General features: G+C 44.1%; 1 protein-coding gene across 3 annotated transcripts in view; it reads left to right on the forward strand.

Moving 5' to 3' along the window:
• nfic (nuclear factor I/C) overlaps positions 1–15,564 on the forward strand; it is a 464,113-nt gene that overhangs the window by 2,478 nt on the left and 446,071 nt on the right. For 2 of the 3 annotated variants that reach the window (XM_073068140.1, XM_073068142.1), the window contains exon 1: positions 1–333. This exon is cut by the window's left edge. The exons of the other annotated variant lie outside the window; for it this stretch is intronic. In XM_073068140.1, coding sequence (XP_072924241.1) covers positions 304–333 — 30 coding nt within the window. In that variant the 5' untranslated portion in view covers positions 1–303. The remainder of the gene's footprint in view (positions 334–15,564) is intronic. 3 annotated transcript variants of the gene reach the window in all.

Here is a 15,564-nt window from a genome sequence, read left to right on the forward strand (position 1 = left end):
GTGCAGAGACACTGACAGACAGAGAGGGGTTGGGTTTGGCCGAGTTCTCCGCGGGGATGCGGCGTAGCGGCGGCGACGGGGCGGACAGTTGCCCCGGCTCACCGTTTTGACACATGAAGCCGCCCTGCGAAGCCGCTTGCTCCGGTCACTGTCCCTCGGGCCCGCGGCCGGACTCGCCCCCGTGTGCGGAGCTGGGATCCTGTCACTGAGGCGAGATGTCACCGTGACCCCTCTCTCTCCATCCCGCCCTACCACCGTAACTTTTGGTTTTTGGATGATCGCAGACTTGAATTCCAGGCCGTCATGATGTTCTCTCCGCTCTGCCTGACCCAGGTAACCCGGCCGCTGGCTTCGCTATTGATAACTGATCGCCCCCTCCCCTCTCCATCTCTCTTTCCCAACCCATCCCAATCCCACCCCCACCCCATCCCCATCCCAACCCTATCCCAACCCCAACCCAACGCCGTCTTCATTGCGGTGTCTCGTCCCCGGAACGCGGTAACTGTTGAAAATGGCGGGAGAGAGTCAGCTGCTTGTCCATCATCCAGCTCCTAGCCCAATATTCCATCCTCCCTCCTCCCAACCCCCAAACCCCTTTCCTCCTCCTAGCCCAATATCCCATCCTCCCTCCTCCCAACCCCCAAACCCCTTTCCTCCTCCTAGCCCAATATCCCATCCTCCCTCCTCCCAACCCCCAAACCCCTTTCCTCCTCCTAGCCCAATATCCCATCCTCCCTCCTCCCAACCCCCAAACCCCTTTCCTCCTCCTAGCCCAATATCCCATCCTCCCTCCTCCCAACCCCCAAACCCCTTTCCTCCTCCTAGCCCAATATCCCATCCTCCCTCCTCCCAACCCCCAAACCCCTTTCCTCCTCCTAGCCCAATATCCCATCCTCCCTCCTCCCAACCCCCAAACCCCTTTCCTCCTCCTAGCCCAATATCCCATCCTCCCTCCTCCCAACCCCCAAACCCCTTTCCTCCTCCTAGCCCAATATTCCATCCTCCCTCCTCCCAACCCCCAAACCCCTTTCCTCCTCCTAGCCCAATATCCCAACCCCCAAACCCCTTTCCTCCTCCTAGCCCAATATCCCATCCTCCCTCCTCCCAACCCCCAACCCCTTTCCTCCTCCTAGCCCAATATCCCAACCCCCAAACCCCTTTCCTCCTCCTAGCCCAATATCCCATCCTCCCTCCTCCCAACCCCCAAACCCCTTTCCTTCTCCTAGCCCAATATCCCATCCTCCCTCCTCCCAACCCCCAAACCCCTTTCCTCCTCCTAGCCCAATATCCCATCCTCCCTCCTCCCAACCCCCAAACCCCTTTCCTCCTCCTAGCCCAATATCCCATCCTCCCTCCTCCCAACCCCCAAACCCCTTTCCTCCTCCTAGCCCAATATTCCATCCTCCCTCCTCCCAACCCCCAAACCCCTTTCCTCCTCCTAGCCCAATATCCCAACCCCCAAACCCCTTTCCCCCTCCTAGCCCAATATCCCATCCTCCCTCCTCCCAACCCCCAAACCCCTTTCCTCCTCCTAGCCCAATATCCCAACCCCGAAACCCCTTTCCTCCTCCTAGCCCAATATCCCATCCTCCCTCCTCCCAACCCCCAAACCCCTTTCCTCCTCCTAGCCCAATATCCCATCCTCCCTCCTCCCAACCCCCAAACCCCTTTCCTCCTCCTAACCCCAATATCCCACCCTCCCTCCCAACTCCAATACCCCTTCCCAACCCCAATATCACACCCTCCCTCCTCCCAACCCCCAAACCCCTTTCCTCCTCCCAACCCCAATATTCCAACCTCCTTCCTCCCAACCCAATACCCCTTCCCACCCTTCTTCCTTCCAACCCCAATACCCCTTCTCAACCCCAATATCCCATCTTCTTTCCAACCCCAATACTCCTTTCCTCTTCCCAATCCCAATATCCCACCCTCTATCCTCTCATCCCAATACCCCTACCTCCTCTCATCCCAATACCCCTACCTCCTCTCATCCCAATACCCCTACCTCCTCTCACCCCAATACCCCTACCTCCTCTCAACCTAATACCCCTTTCCTCTTCCCAACCCCAATATCCCACCCTCCATCCTCAGCCCAATACCCCTACCTCCTCCCAACCCTAATACCACTCCATCCTCCCAACCCCAATACTCCATCCGTCCTCCTCCTAACCCCAATATTCCACCTGTCTTCCTCACCCTATTATCCCCTCCTCTCTCACCACAATATCCCATCCTCCCTCCTCCCATCCCAATACCCCATCCTCTTCTCACCCCATCCCAATACCCCATCCTCTTCTCACCCCAATATCCCACTCACCCTCCTCTCACACCAATATGCCTTCCTCCCTCCTTCCTCACTCCCCAATACCCCTCCCCCTCACACCCCAATATCCCTCCCTCCTCAAAACCCCAATGCCCTTCCTTCCTCCCAAACATGATAATCCACCTTCCTCCCCTCCCCCTTTTCCATCCTCCCTTGCTCCTTAACATACAGCCTTTCCCCTTCTCCACAGACCTCTCTTCCCCATCTATTTCCCCTCTTCTCCTTGTTCCCATCACCACTTCACCTCTTGCCTCCTCTCTCCTTCCTAATCCCACTAATGCCCCCTTTCTGCATCTCTCCCCCTTTCACTGCCTCATGCCTCTTCTCTACTCTCGCTGTCTCCCGCCATGAACGTGTTTGCCCTCCAGGCCTCTTCCATCCCCCCACCACTTACTCTCCATCATCTTCTTTTACCCCTCCTCCCCTGTCCCCTTTACCCCTTCATGTGCCCACAATATCCTTCTCTCCCCTCCCTACTCTTCCATTCTCTCTTCTCATGCTCCTTCAACCTCTCTCTTCCCCTCTCTCTCCTCCTTCCATTCCTCCTCCCTCTCTTACACCCTCTTCCTCCCTCCCCTCTTGACACCATCCTCTCTTTTACATTCTCTTCTTTCTCTCTCTGATACCTTCTCCCCTATTTCTCTCTCAAAACTTACCCTCCACCCCTGACCAGCAGTGATTGCAAAGAGAGTAGTAAGCCCACCTTGGTGATTTTTTTTTTCAAAAAACTTCTTCCCCGTTCTTCCCGCCTCTCCACATTTGGCTCCTTCATGCTTTGTAGAACTCTTCCAGCTGTTATTGTGAAATTTTTAAAAAAAATGTTTCTGTGGCCATTTGAAACTGGAACAGTTTTCCTCTTGTAGGCAATGTTTCTTTTTAACCCTTAGTAATTTCTCCTGTTTTATTTATTGGAAGAAATACATATATTTGTTTATTTCTTGAGCTTTTAAAGAAATGAATCCCCCAAATTATAGTACAAATATTCTAAATAGTGGTAAAGTGAGAGAACTTGGAGCAGGGTTTGCTTGTTGGATAAAGCAACGCAGAACTTTTCAGCAGATTTGGGATCTCAACTACTGAACGCCTTGTGTGTCCTCTTGAAAATTCTGCCAGTTAAAAGATGTTTATTGCCAGTAGAATTCATTTGCTGTCATTTGAAACTCATAATTTAATCATATGTATTTTCTCCAATGTTGTTACTGTATATATTTAATATTTTTGTCATGCTTCAGTAATTCTGATGTAAGTTGCTCAGAACTTTTTAGTTTCTCCAGAAGTTTATACTTCTAATATGGTTCTATATTTAAGTTTCGTACCTGGTTAGGAAGGTTCTGTGGTTGCAAACTAGTTGATTAACAGAGACTAGTTACTGACCTATAATCTGGTAAGGTAATTTTGATTACTCTTTCCAGAAATGTCATGCACCGTATTTTTGAAGGGTTTTCTTTGTAAAAATAATGCAATGAGAAACTTTATAAATACGGTCGCCTCTTTCCTTAGTTAAGCTGACTTGCACTTCAGCTGCATGGAAGCTGAATCATAGATTACTAAAGCGAAAATTCAGTAGCAGCTGGAATATTAAATGCAGGATAAAAGGTGATGATATACTAGTGGTGTACATTTATAATTTGTCTGCACGTTTTTGTAAGGATTGAGAATATGAACCCTACTTTGAAGAGGGAGAGCGGCTTGCAGTAATCTGAAAGCAGTTGAAGTGTAGCTAATCAGGCCAGACAGTCTATATCGGATAACAAAGCTGTATTATTGTCCAATTAATTATTTAAATAGTTTCATGGTCTAGATGCATTATAAACATTTTTTTTAATAATAACAGACAAAAGGGAACTTCCTAGGTCTGACAAGTAAACACTTCATATGCATTTTAAGAAAAAATGAAAGTGAAAGGGAATTAATGTATTCATTACAATCCAAAACCTGAAGGCTTTTTTGCTAGTATATTTTATTTATTTATTCCATTGTCCCTGGTTTTGTTCCTTGTGTTTTCTTTATCGCTTCACATTTTAATTAAGTTGCCTTCTAAAAGTCTTGCTCCTGTTGACTTCCCTTGCCTTTTATTTCACTGTTCTCTTCTTTGTTCTCTCAATTCATTCTTTCACTTGTTCTTCTCTGCCAAAACACAATGTTTTAAAATTCCTGCTAGTTTCCAACCCTCAACAAAGTAAAAATACAAATACTGGTAATTGCAATATTCAACTTCCAGGAGAAATCTGTTCTGGTAAATCAGTTAAGTTCGAGAAATTGATTAAAATGAAATAGGTAATTATATTAATCTAATCATCATATCAGAGTACGTTCATTAGAGAAACTCTTTACATTTCATCTGTACTATTACTTGTAGTCAGAATGGAAAAAAAGGGAAACGGTGTGAAACAGTGAAGTTAAATCCCGTGGCTTGTGGGAGACTCTACTCTATAATTTCTAATGGCTTGCAGTGGGTGTTAGCATGAAAAGTACTATTCACTTGTGACCTCAGTTTCAAACCTATGCCAGTTTATGAGGAAAGAATTAAAATGTGATTTTAGTGTGTATTGATGTTTTCTTTCTGAAGAATTAGTCGGGCCTTGTCAGAAGCCCAGCAAGTACAAGGCTTTTTGAATGTTACCTTGTTACTTTTTTTAATCACAAAGAAGCAAAGAATGGGAACATTGTCTGGCTACAGTTATCTGTCAGGTTTGTACTGTAGAATGGTAGTGAAGTATGAGGTGACATTCAGTTGCAGTACTGTAATAGGAGATTGGAATCAGAATCAGATTTACTATCATTGGTATATGCCATGAAATTTGTTGTTTTCCAGCTGCAGGACAGTACAATCCAAGATCTACAAACTGTAAATTACAAAAACAGATCTAGTGTATGTGTCTATATATATATAGACACACAGATATTTTTATAGATATATTTAAATGATTAGTATAAAAAGAAATCAAAAAAATATAGAGATAGTGTGTAGAGTGTGCATTAATTCATTGTCTGTTGAGAAACCTGATGGCGGTGCAGAAGAAGCTGTTCCTAAAATGTTGAATGTGTGTGTCTTTAGACTCCTGTACCTCTTTGCTGATGGCAGCAATGAGAAGAGGTGATGTCCTGGATGATGGGGATCCTTAATAATAGACGCCACCTTTTTGTGGCATTACCTTTTGAAGATGTCCTCGATGCTAGGTGGGCCAGTGCCCATATGGTGTCTTATTGGAGATATTAGTTACTGTGTGAATTCCTGTAAAGGACAACAAATTGATTTTACAATTTTTATAATAATGGAATGAGTTCAAGGTAAGCTCAGGTAGGCATAATTAAAACCTATATGTAGCTTGTATATATGAAGTGGTGGTGTGGGTAATCACTGTGAAATGACTGTGGGCTAGTTTTCACACAGCAGTGGTGGTATGGACCTGAAGTGCACAGCATATATGAGTGAAGGGGTCTGGAGGGGGAGAGCAGGAAGAAGGTCACAGAATCCGTGTGCATTTAACTGTTCGGATTTATTTTCCATTCTATAGTTATTGACGGGGCAGCTTCCTGGAGTATGGAAAATTTGAATCCACTGCTTTATCAAAAGGTACACTGTTAGGGTATGCCAGCAGCTCTCAAGTCCGAGCAGGAAGGTCACTCTGAGTCGGACAAAGGCAGTCATCTCTAAGATGACAGCTTTTATTTACTTGAGGCAAATTTCTTTGATAGAATCAGTTTTCTCACTTGCACGTACTTGCAACGTATCGGGGTTTCCGTTCACTAAAGGCTCTAGAGATTTAATTGAGAATTGGACGTGCCAGATCCAGAGTCAGAATCAGATTTATTATCACTGACATAGGTCATGGAATCTGTTCATTTTGTGGCAGCAGAACAGTGCAGACATAAAATATGCTATAAATTACAAACATGTATAATAAGAAATATAAAATATTTCAGAATTACTGTATATACATATTTATGAATTATTTATATATACTGAAATATTTGTCTCTATATAAACAAATATACATTTAAAATATAAAATATAACAATATATAATTTTTATATTTAAAGAGAGCAAAAATTGTGATGCTCCAAAAACTTTGAGGGTCAGTGTACAGGCTTTTATACCTCCTTTCTGATGGTAGTAATGAGAAGGTGGCATGTCCTGGGTGATGGGGGTCCTTAATGATAGATGCCACTTTTCGAGGCATCACCTTTTGAAGATGTCCTCGATGCTGGGGAGGCTAGTGCCCGTGATGTAGCTGGCTGAGTTTACAACTTTCAGCAGCTCTGTCGGATCACAGTTTCCAGAAATCAACTTGCTAGATGTAGTTCCAGTCAGTATAGCTGTTGGTGGATCCGGGCCCACAACACAAGCCTGCCACTGGGCCTGTACCATTGCTCCATTGTGAAAAAACCTTGTCACAAACGCAAGAGATTCTGTAGATACTAAATCCAAAGTAACACACACAAAATGCGGGAGGATCTCGGCAGGTCAGGCAGCATCTACGAAATGAGTAAACAGTCGACATTTTGGGCTGAGACCTTTCATCAGGACTGGAAAGGAAGGGGGAAGAAGCAGAATAAGAAGTTGGGGGAAGATCCAGATAGGAATAATAAAAAGAATATTTCTCTGTGGTAAGTTGCTGCAAACACAAAGCGGTTTGCATTTTTATAATGTTTTGACAGAGGAGGTTTGGTCTGGGTCTTTGGGCACTGGTTCAGGAACAGGTTCAGGCATAGTGTTGATTAGACTGGAGTTTTAATTTGCACCATTATATCTAACCTGCTGATGCTCAATGCTGAGATCAAATAAAAGAGAATTCTAGTTCCTCTGCAAATTCTCATTGAATTTAAAGAAAAATTATACTTGGTTAATTGCATATTGCATTAGAAAGGCCTTCACAATTAATGGTATGTTATGTATTAATAGTCTCACAGATTAAAATTGCTTATCATTGACTGATCTAATGTTCACTGACTGAAATGCCCTTTCAGCTGCTGTTTGCAGTCTGTTGACTGTATGAGCGTCAGGGAGAATTCCACACCTCTACTGCACAGAGTTTCAGCTGACAGAGGGTTGTAAACTCAGCCAGCTCTATCATGGGCACTAGTCTCCCACCATCGAGGACATCTTCAGTAGCTGATGCCTCAAAAAGGCAGCATCCATTATTAAGGACATGCCCTCCTCTCATTACTACTATCAAGGAGGAGGTACAAGAGCCCGAAGACAAACACTCAATGTTTTAGGAACAGTTTCTGCACCCCCCCCCCCCCCAACCTCGCCATCAGATTTCTAAATGGTCCAAGAACCCATGGACTCTACCTCACTATTTTGCCCACTTTTTGTACTATATATGATCTTTTAATATTTATTTTTTTAACTTAATGTATTTTTATGTCACAAAACCACAATTTTCATGATAAATATGAGTAATAGCAAACTTGAAACTGATTCAGAATATTTGGAGGATATGGGTTGTTTTCTCTGGAACGGTAGAGTCTGAGGGGAGATCTGACTGAAATTTGTAAGTTTATGAGAGGAGTAGATAGAATAGACAAACTATCTACTTTTCCCCCAGAGCTGAAATGTCTAATACCAGGGCGCATGTACTTAAGGTGAGGGGGTAATTTCATGGGAGATGTAAGGAGCAAGTTTTTACACAGACGGTGGGGGGTGCGTGGAATGCACTGCCTGTGGTGGTGGTAGACGCAGAAACAGCAGAGACTTTTAACAGATGTGTAGACAGGCACGTGAATGTGAGAAAAATGGAAGGATATGGACATTGCATAGGCAGAAGTGATTAGTTTAGTTGGCTGTTTACTAATTACTAATTTAATTGGTGTGGCACCATGTTGTAGGCCGAATATTGTTTCCTGTGCTCTGCTGTTCTGTGTTTTAGGACAGCTTTCATTTGACTATGTGGATGCCTTATTGGGCCCAAGGTGTGCCATGTGTCCTCGTTCAGATTGCATTAGAAATGGACGGCAGCATATTAATTGGAATGGGTTCAATGCTACTTTAGAATGGGAGTCTGGGCTCAGCCATTCTGGGCCTAGGCTTCTGGTTCCTCACTTCTCCCCTCTTCGCCTAGGTCTGCTTGCAGGTGGCCCAGTAGTAAAGACATTTTTGAGCTCCATGTCCAATGAGCCCACAGTCTACTGCTTCCATCTGATGCCAAATTTAACACAAACCCCGAGCCATTTACTTTCCCCTTTCTCTTAATTTTCTGAGCCATTTTCATCTTGACTTTCGTTTTACATTTATCCATCTAAATTTATTTGTGTATTGTTGCTAACCCATAGAGAACATACAGAGAGCGCTACGGTAGCGAGTGGTTAGAATGATGCTATTACAGCTCGGGCCATTCTGGAGTTCAAAGTTCAATTCTGGTGCCATCTATAAGCAGTCTGTACACCTACCCCATGGAATGTTTGGGTATTTTCTGGGTGCTCTGGTTTCTGGCTCCCACTGTCCAAAGGTGTACCGGTTAGTAGGTTAGTTAATTGGTCATTGTAAATTGTCAATTGTCCTGTGATTAGGCTAGGGTTAAATGGGTGGATATCTGGCAGGGTGGCTCATTGGGCTGGAAGGGCTTGTTCTGTGCTGTATCTCTAAATAAATAAATTTAGAACATAGAACGTATAGAACATGGAACAGTACAGCACAGTACTGAGCCTTTGGCCCATGATGTTGTGTTGACCTTTTAACCTACTCAAGTTTAATCTTTTATTATTTTTTCCTTCAACAACCTTCTGACCTCCACTGTAGAGCTGACAGTCATTTTAACAGACAGAAAGCTATCATTGAATATCAGTATTTCAGATGTCTGAGGGGCATCTCATTGAAACCTAGAAGCATGGATGGGGGAAATATGCAGAGGATATTTTCATTAGCAGCAGAGTCGAGGATCTGAGGGTACAGCCTCAGATTAGAGAGTCATCCCTGTAGAACAGATGAGGAAGAATTTCTCCAGGCAGAGGGTGGTGAATCTGTGAAATTCGCTGCCACAGGTGGATGTGTAGGCCACATCATTGGGTATATTTGGGGCATGATAGCTTCTTGATTGGTCAAAGGACTAACACTTACAGAGAGAAGGGATGGAACACTCAGCCAGGATTGAGTGGTGGAGCTGACTCGATGGGAGGAATGGTCCAATTCTGTTGCTATTTCTTATGGATTTTTTGGGTTTATTATTGTAAATGAAGCCCACAGTGGTTGATGGCACAACCTGAGTGAGGAGCAGCTGAGGCTAGAGTTGGGTGTCAGAGAGTGGGATGCTGAGATTAGAGTTGGGTGTCAGAGAGAGGGATGCTGACGTTAGAGTTGGGTGTCAGAGAGAGGGATGCTGACTTTAGAGTTGGGTGTCAGAGAAAGGGATGCTGACGTTAGAGTTGGGTGTCAGAGAGAGGGATGCTGAGATTAGAGTTGGGTGTCAGAGTGGGATGCTGACGTTAGAGTTGGGTGTCAGAGAGAGGGATGCTGAGATTAGAGTTGGGTGTCAGAGAGAGGGATGTTGAGGTTAAAGTTGGGTGTCAGGAGAGAGGGATGCTGACGTTAGAGTTGGGTGTCAGAGTGAGAGGGATGTTGAGATTAGAGTTGGGGTCAGAGAGAGTGGGATGCTGAGATTAGAGTTGGGTGTCAGAGAGAGCGATGCTGACGTTAGAGTTGGGTGTCAGAGAGAGGGATGCTGAGATTAGAGTTGGGTGTAAGAGAGAGGGATGCTGAGATTAGAGTTGGGTGTCAGAGAGAGGGATACTGAGGTTAGAGTTGGGTGTCAGAGAGAGGGATGTTGAGGTTAAAGTTGGGTGTCAGGAGAGAGGGATGCTGACGTTAGAGTTGGGTGTCAGAGTGAGAGGGATGTTGAGATTAGAGTTGGGGTCAGAGAGAGTGGGATGCTGAGATTAGAGTTGGGTGTCAGAGAGAGCGATGCTGACGTTAGAGTTGGGTGTCAGAGAGAGTGGGATGCTGAGGTTAGAGTTGGGTGTCAGAGAGAGGGATGTTGAGATTAGAGTTGGGTGTCAGAGAGAGGGTTGCCGAGGTTAGAGCTGGGTGTCAGAGAGAGTGGGATGCTGACGTTAGAGTTGGGTGTCAGAGAGAGTGGGATGCTGAGGTTAGAGTTGGGTGTCAGAGAAAGGGATGCTGTCATTAGAGTTGGGTGTCAGAGAGTGGGATGCTGAGGTTAGAGTTGGGTGTCAGAGAGAGGGATGCTGAGGTTAGAGTTGGGTGTCAGAGAAAGGGATGCTGTCATTTGGGTGTCAGAGAGTGGGATGCTGAGGTTAGAGTTGGGTGTCAGAGAGAGGGATGCTGAGGTTAGAGTTGGATGTCAGAAAGAGTGAGATGCTGACGATAGAGTTGGGTGTCAGTGAGTGGGATGCTGAGGTTAGAGTTGGTTGTCAGAGAGAGTGGGATGTTGAGGTTAGAGTTGGGTGTCAGAGAGAGGGAAGATGAGGTTAGAGTTAGGTGTCAGAGAGAGGGATGTTGAGGTTAGTGTTGGGTGTCAGAGAGAGGGATGATGAGGTCAGAGTTGGGTGTCAGAGAGAGTGGGATGCTGAGATTAGAGTTGGGTGTCAGAGAGAGAGGGATGCTGACATTAGAGTTGGGTGTCAGAGAGAGGGATGCTGACGTTAGAGTTGGGTGTCAGAGAGAGTGGGATGCTGAGGTTAGAGTTGGGTGTCAGAGAGAGGGATGTTGAGGTTAGCGTTGGGTGTATGAGAGAGTGGAATGCTGAGGTTTGAGTTGGGTGTCAGAGAGAGGGATGTTGAGGTTAGAGTTGGGTGTCAGAGAGAGGGATGCTGAGGTTAGAGTTGGGTGTCGGAGAGAGGGATGCTGAGGTCAGAGTTGGGTGTCAGAGATACGGCTTCTGTCTCAGAGGGCACATGACCAGGGTTCAGTTCTGACTTGGGCGCCTTCTGTATGGAGTTTACCCTTTCTGCTTGTGTTGTGTGCCTACTATCTGTTTTCTGCCAAACATATGTGGATAGATTAATTGGCTTCAGTAAATTGCCCATTAGAAAAGGTTAATAGCATAAAGAATCAGAATCAGGTTTATATGTCGTAAAATCTGCTGTTTTTTATAAGGGGTGCAGTACAAACTGAACAAATAAGCAAATGAGGCTCATCACCCATGGTTGGCAGCTTAGCTAGGTGAAGGAAAACTCTGATCTCAAACCTCCTCCACCTTGCGACTATATCCACTCATGGGGAGGGCTTCAGGAGTAAAACCCAAGGAAACATCCAGAGCTGGGATCCCTAAGGCAGTCCTATGTTGAGTTTAACGCTGACTGGCAACTCCTGTGATGTCGTTGTTGCTAACTGTATCAGTCTTTGCCATTCCTTTGGATTCAACAGCCTTGTAGAGAGGTGGTGCCTGTTGTATGGACAACAGCTTGTTCTCCATATAGTACTGCATATCTATCGTCAACCCCGACCATTGGAAGGCTACCACCATAATTCTTTTATTTGTTATGTGCCGTGTGATCATAGTCATTCCATGACTATGATTATTCTTGGCAAATTTTAACTGGTTCGACACAACATTGTCAGCTGAAGCCTGTTCCTGTGTTGTACAATTCTATGTTGTAGAACAGCTTTCATTTAACTATGTGGTTACTTCATTCAGCGAAAAAAAAAAGTGTTTTTCCATTGCCGCCTTCTGTACAGTGTCTTTACAAGATGGGTGTCCCCAGCCACTATCAATACTCTTTTTGTCTGCCTGGTATCAGTGGTCACATAACCAGGACTTGTGACACTGGAACTTGCACCTCCATAGTACAATATATAAAATTACTATGAATTACAATAAGAATATATTTTTGAAAATTGCAAAAAGAGAGCAAAATAGTAAGGTAGTGTTCATAGGTCCATGAAACATTCAGAAATGATGGTGGAGGAGGAGAAGCTATCTCTAAATGTTGAGTGTGTGTCTTCAGGTTCCTGTACATCCTCTCTGATGGCAGCAATGAGAAGAGGGCGTGTCCTGGATGGTGAGGGTTCTTAATGATGGATTAATGGATTGAGGGGATGCCCATTTGAAGATGTACTTTAATGGTGGGGTGGCTAGTGCTCATGATGGAGCTGCCTGAGTTTACAATGCTCTGCAGATTTTTTCTGACCCAGTGCGTTGGTAATGCAACTGCACAGTGATGCCGTCAGCCAGAATGCTCTGTAAGGTATATCAAAGGGCAGTTGTGAGAGGAAATAATTTGCAGGGGTACAGGAAATGTAAAAATGTGATTGCTCACCAGCCCCTTGCATGGATCTAATGTGCTAACCTTCTGTTGTGTCATTCTGTAGAGTCATAGAACTCTACAGCTTTGAAACAGGCCATTCGGCCCATCTAGTCCACCCCGAGCTGTTTTGCATCCGGCCCATAGCCCTCGATACCCCTCCCACCCATGTACCTATCAAAATTTTTCTTAAATGTTGAAATCAAACCCACATCCACCACTTTTGCTGGGTGCTCGTTCTACACTCTCACCACCCTCTGAATCAGGGTTTCCCAACTCTTTTTACGCCATGGACTCCCAACATTGACCGAGGGGTCTGTGGACCGTGCTCTAAGTTAAGAAGTTCACCCTCATGTCCCCCTTAAACATTTCACCTTTAACTCTTAACACAATCTCAGTGAAAATGATACAAGTATAAAGAAAGAAATGTGAACTTAAACCTTTTTTATGATTCACTTTCTGCTTTGTAAACAAAGTTAATTTGTTTTGATTGAAGAGAATAAAAGAACGAAATGTTTAAAATACTGAAGTATTTTAAAGTCTTCAGAAGAGCTTATACCCGTTGGAGAAATGGACAGATGTATGGCAGTGAAATCTTAACACTGGTTTAAAGTGATTCGTTTGGGTTGGAAAAATCGCAAGAGGCAAAATAAGACCGAATGGAACAGTTTTGAAAGGACTGGGATACTGGGAAACCTGGACTGGTTATCCCTGCATCATTGATGACAATTTGTTGAAAAGAGATTTTAACAAGAGGGGTTCCCAGCCTGGGGTCCACGGACTCTTTGGTCAATGGTTGGCGTCCGTGGCGTTAAAAAAAAGTTTGGGATCCCCTATTTTAACAACAGGGGTCCCTACCTTTATTAGCAGTATAGAGTGCTGGTAAAATTGGGACTTGTAGGCGATGTTTAGATAAGCACCTGAATGTGAGAGAAATTGAAAGATATGGACATTGGGAAAGCAGAAGTGATTAGTTTAAAACACAAAAGATTCTGCAGATGCGAGAAATCCAGAGCAACACACACAAAAGTCTGGGGAACTCAGCAGATCAAGTAGTATCCATGGAAATTAACAAACAGTTAATGTTTTGGTCCGAGGCTCTTCTTCAGTTTAGTTGGCCATTTGGTAACTAATTTAATTGGCTTGGTACAGCATTGTAGGCTGAATGGCCTGTTCCCATGCTGTAAGGTTCTTTGTTCTGTGTTGAATTGTGTTAACCACAGAAGTAATGGGGAGATTTTTCTTTCATGTAGTGGATTGGTTTGGTCAGAAAAATGTTGTCTGAGGCTGTGGGACAATGGGACTGGATGGTACTTTTTGAAACGGAACAAGGTAAATGTTTAAGAGAGCATTGATTTTTTTTGTTTCAGAATAATAAGTAGCAGACTTGATCAGCAAACTCTGCTAAAGAGCTGTCACAAGTTTGGTGGAGTGAGTGTGCTGTGTTATTCCATGCAAGCAGTTAATTTGTGGATTATAGTTTTAAGATGAAAATGGCTTACATTCAACATCAGGGTGCTATTTCTGCTGTTAAACTAGTAGAGTTTTGTAGCAGTGGGAAGGTTTGAAGCTCTGTTTTCTCTGTCTGCACCCCCTGGCGTTTTTGCTGAATTTGGCAGAGCCCATTCTTAGTGGGTTGCTTTTGGGAAAGTTGTCAAGGTTTGCAGTACTCAATCTGTGTTAACTTTTCAGGCCCTGTCAGGCTAAACCAACGATTCTTTAAATCCGCAAATGAGGGGTACCTTGTTCTCGGAATCAGAATTAGATTTCTTATCACTGGCATATGTCACAAAATTTGATTAAGGGTTTCGGCCCGAAACGTCGTTATTACCTCCTCCCATAGATGCTGTCTGGCCTGCTGAATTCTGCCAGCATTTTGTGTTTTTTTGTCACAAAATTTGTTGTTTTGCGGCAGCAGTACATCACAGTACATAATAATAAAAAACTATAAAACACAGTAAGAAATATATTACAAAAATAAATTAAATAAGTAGTGCAAAAATTAGCAAAAAGAAAAGAAAAAAAGTGAGGTAGTGTCCATGGGTTCATTGTCCATTCAGAAATCTGATGACGGAGGGGAAGAAGCTGTTCCTCCTTGATGGTAGCAGAGAGAAGAGGGCATGCCCTGGCTGATGGGGGCTTTAGTAATGGATGCCGCCTTTTTGAGGCATTGCCTTTTGAAGATACTCTTGATGCTGGGGAGGCCAGTGCCTTTGGTGGAACTGGGTGAGTTTACAATTTTCTACAGCTTTTTCTGATCCTGTGCGGCAGCCCCTCCATATCACACGGTGGTGCCACCTGTTAGAAAGCTCTTCACGGTGCATCTGTAGAAATTTGCAAGAGAGTGAGAGAGAGAGCTAATGAAGTTAAGTTTCAATAAGTATGGAGACAGGGAACAACTTTTCTCCTTATCATGAATCAGTGTAATGGACTACCAGCGAACGTGGTTAGAGGATTTGGAATTGTAATTGGATGTCTTTGATACTTCACAGGCTATGATTATTAAAAACTCTAACGCACAAGAGCCTCAGGTCCCACACCACCAGGTTCAAGAACAGTTATTACCCTCCAACTATCAGCCTCCTGAACTAAACTAGAGTGGCTAATATCACTCTCCTCAACTCAGAACCGACTCGACAACCTATGGACTCACTGTCAGGGGCTCCACAACTCAATATTTTTTTTATATACAGTACACGATTTGTTTCCTTTTGCACATTGGTTGTTTGTCAACTATAGAAACTCATTTTTTCATAAATTCTGTTGTATTTCTTTATTTTCCTTTAAATGCCTGTAAGAAAAGGAGGTGCCCATTACTGTTACATATCACTAAATAAAATAAATCTCAAGGCAGTATATACATATTTTGATAATACATTTACATTGCTTTGAACTTTGAACACACAGAGGGAGCACAGCAATTTAACAGTAAAGTGGAAATGGATAAATATCATGAAGTTTTTCTTGGCTTCCCTACAACACTGTATTTTATGTGGTTTCCCCCCTTTTTATAACCAGTGAGTAGGACCATGTTTTGT

This window comes from Hemitrygon akajei, chromosome 16 (genome assembly GCF_048418815.1).
Source record: "Hemitrygon akajei chromosome 16, sHemAka1.3, whole genome shotgun sequence".
Classification (NCBI taxonomy): Eukaryota; Metazoa; Chordata; class Chondrichthyes; order Myliobatiformes; family Dasyatidae; genus Hemitrygon; species Hemitrygon akajei.